Source organism: Pelmatolapia mariae, linkage group LG20 (assembly GCF_036321145.2).
Source record: "Pelmatolapia mariae isolate MD_Pm_ZW linkage group LG20, Pm_UMD_F_2, whole genome shotgun sequence".
Lineage (NCBI taxonomy): Eukaryota > Metazoa > Chordata > Actinopteri > Cichliformes > Cichlidae > Pelmatolapia > Pelmatolapia mariae.
In genome coordinates, this window is record NC_086244.1 from 36,085,513 (window position 1) to 36,097,219 (window position 11,707).

General features: G+C 40.2%; 2 protein-coding genes across 2 annotated transcripts; one reads left to right on the top strand and one right to left on the bottom strand.

Annotated features, from left to right (window-relative positions):
* The first annotated feature begins 212 nt into the window (after positions 1 to 212).
* On the top strand, positions 213 to 5,696 carry bcas2 (BCAS2 pre-mRNA processing factor). Its single transcript, XM_063464118.1, has 7 exons — positions 213 to 400; positions 2,115 to 2,207; positions 2,302 to 2,372; positions 4,511 to 4,672; positions 4,763 to 4,813; positions 4,906 to 4,986; positions 5,074 to 5,696. The coding sequence occupies exons 1-7, from the start codon at positions 308 to 310 to the stop codon at positions 5,198 to 5,200; spliced, it is 678 nt and encodes a 225-aa protein (XP_063320188.1). The 5' UTR covers positions 213 to 307; the 3' UTR covers positions 5,201 to 5,696.
* Positions 5,697 to 6,037: 341 nt separating this feature from the next.
* Positions 6,038 to 11,707, bottom strand: otud3 (OTU deubiquitinase 3). Its single transcript, XM_063463953.1, has 8 exons — positions 11,597 to 11,707; positions 10,203 to 10,505; positions 9,497 to 9,645; positions 8,822 to 8,934; positions 8,587 to 8,709; positions 8,315 to 8,447; positions 7,910 to 8,097; positions 6,038 to 7,695 (listed from the first exon to the last, which is right to left on the bottom strand). Exons 2-8 carry the CDS (start codon positions 10,406 to 10,408, stop codon positions 7,531 to 7,533), a joined length of 1,077 nt encoding a protein of 358 aa, XP_063320023.1. The 5' UTR covers positions 10,409 to 10,505; positions 11,597 to 11,707; the 3' UTR covers positions 6,038 to 7,530.

Genomic DNA, 11,707 nt, shown 5'->3' on the forward strand with positions numbered 1-11,707 from the left:
ACTTTGTTAATGACTAAATAAAAAGAGGACATTGAAAACGTAATTTACTAATTAATGTTTTATTGCACATTTAATTATGAATTCATAGCATGCTTTATTTTGATGTGTGCTATGCTCCATACATTTTGTCCACGCTTCAAAGAAGAAACATTAAGATAAACACTCCATACCATGCGGTGGCGCTAAAGCACCAATTCGAAGAAGACGCGAGAATTAAAGAAGAAGAAAGGGGACACTTGGGTTTTGAGTTTATTTAGCAGAAAGCGAGACAATTCAACAAAGTGAACGATATATAGACTGATTAAAAATGGCCGGGACGGCTTCAGTAGCTGGAGAAGTGTTTGTAGATGCTCTGCCATATTTCGACCAAGGTTACGATGCGGCAGGTGTGAGAGAAGCGGTGAGTAAACGGGCAGTTTGACCACAGCGTGTTAGCTAACCATGCTACATGGCACACTGCAATGTTTCAGCGGACACTATAAGTTTGATATCTGAAGCTGGTTAATGCGCTCTGTTAACCAAACTCATGTCAGGACAGTGTCTTTATTATATAGATTAAATGAAGTCTTGAAAAACCCATTTTTCAAAAATATTTTATTAGATAAAAAAGCGAAATAGATGTGTCGATTAATTGAATAGTTTTCCCTTTTCCCATTTTAAAGAATCGGTTCTTGACAGCTACCCTTCCACTGAGATAATTTCTCATGAAGTGAACGGTAGATTGGTCAAGTGATGGTCCAGATGTATCTCTCAGGTCCGGTGTCAGGTCTTTGCTATATTTTGACTTTCAAATTCACGACATAGTTCTTAGGTCTGCCACTTCTTGTTTTGTTCAATTTCTTCAAATTTCACAACAGGCAGAGAAATGCCAAATTCCCATTTAACAGCTCTTTGGCAATCAACTTGTTGACCCAAAACAATGTTTTATGAATTCTTTCGGGGTTTTTATTTTTATTTTTTATTTTGTAGATTTAACAAAAGAAATTGGGGGAAAAAATAGATGTTTTTGTAAGAGGCTGCTGGTGACAAAGTATCTAAACATACAATTTAAGTTGGGTTTTCTCACTGAAAACAAGTGAGAAAGCAGCCCGTGTCCAAAGAAAACATTTGAAGGATCTTCACAAATCCTGAGAGCTGTTGCTTAAGACAACTTTTAAAAAATGACCAAGAAACAAATGAGGGGTAAGCTCCAGACTTTTGCACACTAATATATATTTGTGTCAGTATTTTCAATAATTTCTTTGTGGTCACTACTAAACTTTTCCCTGGGTCCTCCATTGGCTCTCATCACATCTAATGTACACAGATTACTGCTGTTTGTGTCATGCAGCTCTACAGTCTGTAGTAAGAGCAGCTATTGCAACAGTCATACACCAAAGTGGCATAACAGGAGAGCTGACAACAGAAAAGCACTCTGACACTCCCACGGCATTGTGTGCAACATCATTTGGCAAAAAACAGTTACTCATTCAGCACTTAAAGATTTTTCTTAAATCTGACAAAAATATGAAGGTGTCTATTGCATATGTTTGGATTTTATTCTCTTACTATGTGAGCGGTATTTAATGTTTTCTTGATTTGCTGTAAGTCGGAGTCCATTAGACTAGTACAGTTTTACAGCAACATTTATCTTTCTTCTCAAATTCTTCTCTCAACTTGCAGCTCAATGACTCCATAACTGTGCTTGTCCAGTCATTGATCTCCTTCAAGAATAAGATTGCATCTGTCTTTAGATCAACAAGACAAACATTTGGATAAGACACACAAAAGGGACATCAAATCCTGTATATATTGTTGCAGTAGAATATTTTAATATGGTAGCAATGGGAATGTTTGATTTTTCACTAGTCTGTTATCAGAAGTTATGTTCTCTAAGGGTCTGATTCATTTTTCCATGTGTATGGAAAAAAGAGAAGTGTACCTTTTAACTAGTAAGTATTACCCCACAGTTTCAAAACTGATGAATTCCTAATTAAAAGGCTACACCTCAGTGTTTCAGTGGTCGAATAACAAGAAGTGAATTGTGCAACTCTAATGCAATTCATTTCAAGTGAATTTCCCAGTGGCTGCAAAATATTCCCCGTGCCAAACACAAATCCTGTTTCTTCCTTCAGGCAGCAGCGTTGGTCGAAGAAGAGACCAGAAGATACCGACCTACAAAAAACTACCTGAGTTACCTGCCTACTCCTGATTTCTCTGCTTTTGAGGTGATGAACTCATCAGAAGTTTAAAACTTTCTTAGTGGTTTCAGCTGCTGACAAGGAAATAATGGTGCTTCTTCTTTGTTCTCACCCCCTTCAGACAGAAATAATGAGGAATGAATTTGAGCGGTTGGCAGCTCGGCAGCCGATGGAACTCCTGAGTATGAAGAGGTAAATCCTGCCAGCTGTAAGAGCCTGATGGTAGCTTAGCTGCAAGTTGAGCTTTTTGCTTATTTGCCACAGAGGAAGAGAGATGCATTCATATAGTCAACCTACTACACTGCTTCTAAGTTCTTTCTAGGCTGTTCACCCATTCACTGATTTACACTGTAAAGTTGTGTTTTTAATGCAGTGTAGTCTCGGGGCCCAAAGATCACAACCATTCATTTAAAGTTTGTCAAGGATGATGCAAAATGTGGTTCTTAAATTGTTGATCTGCTGTTGTGCAGTCCTGTGAGTTTTTGTCCAAAGCTTCAGCTGTTGGTCACATTTGACTTAAGAATATTTTCGTATACAGAGGGTTCATGGTCAATTCAGTGACTGCAAGCTGCCCAGGCCCTGTGGCTGCAAAACAAGCACAAATCCACCGTGCTTGATAGTTGATGTGCTGTGTTTGGTTTTCTTTGTTCACAGGATTTCATAGATTCTTGTGAAAAAACAGTTTTTATACCACTTGACTTGCTTTTCCAGTAGTAGCTGTATCCCTCCCCTTCTTTAATTACACAACTGTTCAAGTCACATGCCATATCATACATGATTCTGGCACCACATTAAAAAAAGAAAAAAAAAAATAGAAATTCAACATTTTATGTAGCACTTAAATGGTTTCCACATTTTCGGACAGGTCGGTTAACTCAGCTCTTGTTGTTGTTGTTTTTTTAAAATGTACGTTGTTGATAGTATTCCAACATCTTTGGAAAACGGGGTAGTAACTGAGATGTGAGTGAAGTTGGCCCACCACCTTCTTCAAATCCAACAAAAGTGGTGTCACATGTTTGTGCTACGTTTGTGCTGGTTTGTGCTGCAAAAATGTTTGTTTGTGCCACTATCATTTCAAAGATATTAATAAAAGTTTCTAGAGGTCATCTAAGGTCAGGAGGTAGATGACTTCTTCGGTACAGTAATGATGGTGGAGGCTTCAATGCATGTGGGAACGACAGCCTGACCCTAATGATGTGTTAAAGATGTCTGTGAAGACATTTGTGAGTTCCACAGCATAGTCCGTCAGTGCTCGTCCAAGGATGTTATCAGGACCTGGAGCTTTGCTTGTATTGATTTTGGCAAGGGATCTCCACACACTGTCTGGGGATTGTGTCACCACGGTCTGCAGAGTGGGCTTGTAGTCTGTGATGGTTTGTATTCCTTGCCACTGCCTCCGAGTATCTCTGCTATCGCTGAAGCTTTGCTAAATCCTCCTGGAGTACTGCCTTTTCATCTCTGATGCCACATGACAGGTTTGCCCTTGCTGTATTAGGCTCACCTAATCCTCGGCTCTGAAGGCTGCATTTCTCAACCTTAGGAGCCTTTAGACCTCACCTGTGAGCCATGGTTTCTGATTGGCCCGGACAGTGATAGCCCTGGTCTCTGTGACATCATCGATGCATTTTGGGATGTAGGCAATGACAGTTTCGGTATATTCCTGAAAGTCTGTGGTGTTGTCGTGTGTGGCAGCCTTTTTAAAGATCTCCCAGTCTGTGGTGGAAAAGCAGTCTTGCAGTGCCATCAATTTTGTCTGATTTGGGTAATGTGGGGGGGCTGGTTGACCTTTTGACCTTAAAATTTTCTTTAATATCTTTAAAATGATAGCGGCACAAACAAATATTTTAGCAGCACAAACGTAGCACAAACGTTTGATACCACTTTTGTTGGTTTTGAAGAAGGTGGGGGGGCCAACTTCGCTCACATGTAACTTAGTATTTTTCTGCTATTTTTTATTTTTTTTTGCCTTCATTTCTGTTTATTGGTTCACATGTTAAAGTTTAACCCTCTGCTGTAAAAGGCTGTTGGGGTATTATCATCACCCGGGCAGGCAGCGTGGACACCTAAGTTTGTGAATGCAATAACTAAAGAAAGAAAGCAACATAGCAGCTACAGACGCTATCATAGGTGCATCTACTAAAAATCTCAGATGAGTTCTCGGTGACCGCAACCTCAAGTTCAGAGGTCAAGTTTTCTGAAAACCTTGTGAGAGCGATAATTGAAGAACCCAGCGATGTAGGATTTTCAAGTTGATACCATCGGCGTGTCTACTAGGCAGAGGGGTAGCACTGGTGATCACCAGTATTTTAATAAATGTTTTCCTCATTGAGGTATGAGTTGCCGGCACCCTCATCAGGACAGAAGAATGACATTACAGCATGGCAGGAGTGTGTGAACAACTCGATGGCCCAGCTGGAGCACCAGGCGGTCCGTATCGAGAACCTGGAGCTCATGTCGCATTATGGAACCAACGCATGGAAGGCCTACAACGAGTGCGTACAGTCTCCAGATCCAGTCTGCACAGTGTTGATGTCTGTGGGGAAATACTGCTAACACGTGTCGTGTTTGATTTTTTTCTTCAGCAACTTGGCCTTCATGATCGAGATGGCACAAAAGGAACTTCACAAATTCAGGTGAGTTCATTGCCTCAGACTTTTTGCTCCACAACACGGTGTTTAATGTGTTTTTAATATTTACCTGTTGGTGTGTTTGTTCTGCCACACAGGAAGCAAATTCAGGATTTGAACTGGCAGCGTAAGAATGATCAGTTGGCAGCAGGAGCCAAACTCAGAGAGCTGGAGTCTAAGTATGTTGTTGGAAGAGTTTACGTTTGTATCATTGACGCACAGAAGTTTTCCCTCTGTTTTAACATCTGTATTTGTGCCCTCAACAGCTGGGTGTCACTGGTCAGTAAGAACTATGAGATCGAGCGGGCAATCGTTCAGCTGGAAAACGAAGTCACTCAACTCCGGCAACAGCAGGGAGACGAAAACAAGGAGAACATCCGACAGGACTTTTAGGAGCTACTGATCCCTCGGTCAGATTCCATCTTGGCTCATGAGGCTAACAGGACTAAGAAGCAACCTTAGGACTTTTCTTCTTGCCGCGTTCCAAATGCGCCCATGAATCTCAATTTGCAGCACACAGTTTACCACTGTACACCTTATTCCAGTGTAAAAACACGACACAATACATCATCTTTTCACAAACGGAAAGTTGAACACAATAAAACAGCTTTTGTTGCCTCACGTGGTTTGGTAGGACAGGCAGATTAAATATCACGTGACATTATTTAGTCTGTTGGCTGTAAGTGCTAATGATATTATAGCATTAGCGTTTAATATTTTGTCACGAGCTCATTTTGTAAGTTTACATCGACCTGATTCTTCAAGCTCTCTTCCAGCTGAACAGTGTGTTTGGAAAAATGTACATAGTTTGTTGTTTGAAGCCAGACTCATCTTTATGAGCTCCAGCATGACTTCAATTAATGTAATTTTTTAAAGCGGTTTTAATAAATTGAACTTTTCTTATATTGTAGTGTTAATTTGATTGAACTCTTATTAATATTTCCCTTTCTTTTTTAAACTTGGTCTGATATCCACTCACTTATTTTGCTGATTATATTTTATTCTAATTTAAAATCATAAAACACACCAGTTTCTTCTTTCCTATAAGGCACAGCAGCCTTAGTTAGCTATATCCTCCTACAAGGGGGCCTTGGTGTGCTTGTTTACACAATACTCTTACAGTTCAGTCCCTCAGTTCATGTACTGTTCAGCTGAAGCTAGTAGCTTTAGCACTTCTCCCGTTAAACCAGCTTCCATCTGATTGGCTGCCGCTCACAAACAGAAGAACATCTGGTGAGTTGAGCTGTCTGCCTCAGATGACAATTTTAAGGGGATCTCCTCTCACCAATATCACACAGGTAATAGAAAAAAGCTGAAACGGAGAAACAAACGCAGTCTAAATCTGACCTTTTGGCTCTCAGGGAATACTTGAGTTCGTGACAGGAAGTAATTTAATAGCTTCCCTTTTTAAACATTCAGTGTACACAAGGTTGAAGGAATATTAAACATAATGAGATTAGGCTAGTTAGTATCCATAATAACATATCAACACGTGCATGTCCCTGTATACTAGACTCGTTTATTGGCAGCAGCTTTACTGAGTGCAAGATCATTTATCACAAATATCCGGTGACAGATTACTGTTGTTGGCTAACTAAATTACAGCATTATGCACAAATTAGTGGGATCCTTGACAGTGACATGGGGTGGGAAAATGTCAAGAAACCAAATTAAATACAGGATTTCTGCATTTGCTTTATAATATCGAGAAGCTTCTGTAAAGGCTTCACAGTGTAGTGGTTTACACATTTTGTTAAGAAGCAAACAATCTTCAGTATGCTTCCTGGAGGAGAGACAAATGTTGAGGTATCCTTCAGCAAGATATTGGACCCCCTGTGTCCTCTGATGCACCTGTGTGAGGGTTACACAAAGTAAAGAGAAAAACTACCCTTGTAGTAAAAAGCTCAGAGCAGAAAGGTGATGTATAAGTGTCAGCACATTTTCTACCCGCTGTGGTGAATAAGGGAGCAGCTGTCAGCATCCTTCCTTTGTGTCTGTTAAAATGATGTAATCATTTGTCTTAATGCCATATTAATTAAAAAAAAAATAATTCAATACTACCTTTAAACACATTACTTAATGAAAATGTCAGGAACTTACTTTGACTCATAAACCTTTAATTTAAACAGCTCGTCACCCTGGATAGTACATAGCGTACTACCGGGTTCACACAGGAATTAAAAAAGGTAAATCTGATTTATTATTATTTATTGCCACGTTCCTTACACACACTGTGTATAACAATCCTTTCGTCTGCCTGCCCCCCCCCAATACTGAATTCATTCTTCGATCACAGACAGAACGAACATCAGAATAAACTCAAGTCTGTGGCAAATCAAAAAGCCTGGCTGTGCAAGATTGTCTGTGTGGTAGTCATGAAAAGCCCGATGTCCAGCATAGAAAGGAGCTAGATAACGTAGTACTTAAACCACATATGAGCAGTTTCTACATACACCAACACCCGGAATGGATGGAACGAAATCAAAATCCCAACAGAAATACTGATACTCATGCGCTTTCGCTCGTCTCTTACAACATTCGCCCATCTCTCTCACACACACACACACCAGTTTGCAGGCACCGTTAAACTCTTTGCGAAGATGCTAGAGGGTTCTCCTTAGGAAAAGTTATCCAATGTGACTGAAATTTTGACTATGTGCAAAACTTTGTGGACAGCCACCGGTAGCAAGAGTAGCAGAAGGTATTTTTGGCCATGCTCCAGTCTATATGCTGAGAGTGTTCAGAGCTGGTACTAAAGTAACAGCGTCTGGCAGGTTTTGGTTCTGGTCCTGGCTTCCTTTACTCTGGAGGAACTTCTGTCGATGCCGCTCCTCCTGACGCTTTTTTTTCTCGAGCCGCTGCTGCTCTTTCCTCTGCTTGTTGGAGACCTAGGGGTGACCGAAAAAAAAGAAAAAGTCAGTTATCCTCATTGAGTAAAGTTTAAAACTGCTAAAGCATGACCAATGCTGCAAAAAGATATTTCACAAGTTAGGAACACCAATGTGAATCAATTTCATGTATAATGTGAAGTATAAAATATTGATTTATCTAGACAGGCTCCTTTATAATGCAAATAATTAGCAGGAAACTTGTGTCCACAACCTTGGATTTTTGAACGTTGCTGCCCTCTGCTGTCTGGGTGGGATCACTGCAGTGAGCGGCTGCAGCTCTGCAGGCTGAACAGGATCCAGAGGCACACTGGCCCTGGCAGGACTGGCCCACCGCAGAGCCAACAAGCCACTCGGCGTTGATTGTCGCTGCACTCAGTTGGAGTAAGTTTTCCTCATCACCTGAGGCAAAAAAGATATAAACATGCAAATACAATCAGATCTGTTTCTGTTAGTGTCATGCTAAGAGTCTCAGTTCAATGCTGGGATGTTTATGTGATCAACACAACAACTAGCTGTGAAAAAAATCCAAAGCATTCATGATTCTGATGATTATGTTGCTTTCCCTCACAGAAGTCTACTTGTTCCAACAGCTAATAATTTAAATGTAACTTCTAACCCTGGATCCCTCGATTCTTGATGGAGCTCAGGATCACGTTGTCCTCCTCTGACGCTGTAGGAGAAGACTTTTTGTGCCTGTCTCTCTGACCGTCCCCAAACTCACGCTGCTGTCCATGTGAATTCTGCATATTCTGGGAATAACAATGACAAGAAAAACATCAGAAAAAATCTAGTAGAAGACGGCTCATTGGGTGCAGTGTTGACATATAAAGACGCATGCTAGATGAGAGCTAACTGTTCTTTAAGTACTGGTCTGGTAGGACACCACACCTCTATGCGGAGCTGAGCAGGACTCTCAGAGTTGTCTCCTGTCCGTCTCACGCTGTCATAATGGTCTCCATAGCGGTAGGCAATGTGCAGCTCTCGGCACACCTGCTTCTCTGAACCGTTGATCTGCAACAAAAACACAACATATAAACAGCGTGGTGTGCCACAGAGACATCATATAACAAATTATATTAGAGCACAAGATCAGGAGACATAATTTGAAAGTGTCTGCTCCTACCTCCCACAGTGGAGTGTTGAGCTGATGGATAACCACTTTCACCTGTTGACTGCGAGCAAACGCCACAATGGCATCATTGCCAGCAAAAGTACCAGGCTGAGAAAGATTGGCCACTGCACGGAAAAGAAGCACAGAGTTGTTACTGCCACAACTGCTCTCTTGAACTTTCAACACATGACTCTTAAAGTCTGTCTGTTAAAATGACTAAAGCTGTCCTTGCCATGTGTTTGCTTTCTTCCAAGTTTCTCTTCCAAGTTTGGTGTGAAAGAACTTGACTGGCCTGTACAGAGTCCTGACCTCAACTCAACAGAAAACCTTTGGGATGAATTAGAGTGGAAACTGTGAGCCAGGCCTTCTCGTCCAACATCAGTGTCTGACCTGACAAATGTACTTCTGGAAGAATGGTCAAAAACTGCCGTAAACACTTCTAAACTCTTCCCAGAAGAGTTGAAGCTGTTATAGCTGTAAAGGATGTGCCGACACCATTTTAAACACTATGGATTAAGAGTGGGATGTCAGTCAAGTTTGTATAGGTGTGAAGGCAAATACTTTTGGCAATATAGCGTAGGTACCATTATAGATTGTGGATTGCGAATTAGAGTAAGTCTAGCTAATCACATTGTTTTCTTGGCGTATGAAGCCAATGTTATCCGCTTGTTTGTTTGTTTTTCTTACAGTGTTGTGCAAAGGGAACGTCATCCTCAACAAAGGGCTCAAAGTCTTGTCGATGGGATGTCATATAATCAACAGTTTCCTGGCGAAGACGCAGGTGGCCCCGGGAGTGACCCTCTAACTGGTCGCCTAGAGCTCTGAACAGACAATTCCTAAAGGACAAAAGGAAATGACAAATGACTGCCTGTGGTTGAAGGGTTTAATATAAAATCTTTACCAAAATGAAGTTAAAAGTTGTTCGAATTTTTAAATCAAAGAGAGCTGCTCAGCCTTATTTTTTTCCAAGCATTTTTGAGCCCTCATAACTGATTATGTAAAGGATAAAGACAGGGCATTTTTAGAACAGATTTAATACATTTAAGCTCTTTTAAAAACCGCATCCAAATAAATTAAAAACAAGTCCAGGTGCTCCAATCTAAAGCCAGAATCATTTTTCAAGATATCACCACATGGGATGTGGTTGGCCAAGTTATAGGATATGAACAATCTCCTATGTACCTACATTGTGATACTAAGCCTCATCTACTAGACACGATTCCCTCTGAGTCAAAACTATTTTTAATACAGCAATAAGCTAATGCAACTTACAGACTCAACACTGGCGTTCACATAATAAGTTCACATAATATTTTGATCACTTTGAAATAAATGAAAAATCAGTTTATGCAGGACCACACAGAGAGAGCAGGTCTGATATTCTGGCTCTTACCCATCTCCAGGGACTTCTCTCAGCTTGAGCCCCAGTGCTTGCAGCTGATTGGAGAAACTGACAAACTCTGCACCTTCATCGCCATCCTGAGGGCGGTTCTTGCGGTCTTTTGCTATGGCCCGGCGCACTGCCCTTTCATCCCTCTTGCGCTCCAATTCACTCTTTTTATTGCTCCGCACAGATTTGTGCGTCTGTTTCCTCGACATGTTGACTGCACTCGTGTCTGCAGGCCTACAACACCACAGTGCGTCTCCCTGTGGCAGTGAGCAGGCGCTTCATGAAAGACTACCACACGTCTGTAACCTTTTTTTTTTTTTTTTTAAAGAAAAAAGACAGAGAAATAGTAGTTTTTCTAATATTTCAACCAGACGGCATATTAGATCATTCTAGATCAAATATATCTAAATATATATATATATATATATATATATATATATATATATATATATATATATATATATATATAGTTTCTTGAAGGACATTCAAAGCTCTTCTTTGGCGTTTGTGATCCCACACTGCTTCAATAATGTTCAGGCCTGGGCTCTGGGGAGGCCAGTCCATGACTAATAGTGTTCCCCTATGTGCTTTTCTATTGACGTATGCTTTTACAGTGCGGCAGTTTGTTTGGGACCAAAATCTATCGGTTCTGTTATGTTATGTGACTGACAAACTTTCAGACAGTCTGACTGTATGAAAGCAAAATAGAAAGAAATGAGGGGAGGCTCAAGACATTTTCACAGTAGTGTACCTTTACTTCAAAAAAGCAGCATAAACTTTTTCTTTTCCATTTCTTTAATATATATAAATCTGTCAGTATTATCTCAGATAATTTATGACGTTTTGTGACTTTAATTCTGTCAAATAATATTTTGTTTTTTCTTGAAAATTAACAATTTCAATTTCGAAACTTTCTGGATTTTTCTTTGAAGGACATCCCCTAACCCGGCTTTGTATTTTTTTTTTTTTTTTTTTATTTAATTGTTTATTTTTCTTGGCCTGTAAACATAAGCCGTGATACACTTTAGAGAAAACGCACCACGTCTAAAACGCGGTACATTTTAGATATAAACGTCCAATAGTTTTCTTTTTTTTTACTTCCTTTGTTTGTACTGAAGCTAAATAATTTTACTTTGCTTTCTTAAATGTAGCCAATTAGTCAGCAGTATGGAAGTTAACCAATAAACACGTAGAAACTTAAGTGGGTACGAAGTTACTCGCTATCTACTTAGCTCAAACGAAGCGTTTTCGGCGACAGCTTAGCTGTTAGCTAGCATTAGCGGCTAAGTGCAGAGTACTCAACAGCTGGAGAGATTACATAACAAATCATCTCTTGTCTTTATCACTACATCATGACACACCGAGTAACTTAACATAGTTATCGTGCTGACACTTACCTTTAAAAAACTCTGATTGACGAGATAAACCAGTTTTTGTTTTTATTATGTTCTAGCCCAGAAAAGGAAAGTTGTGATTGTCCGTTTTTGTTTACAACTGAGGTTCCGCGT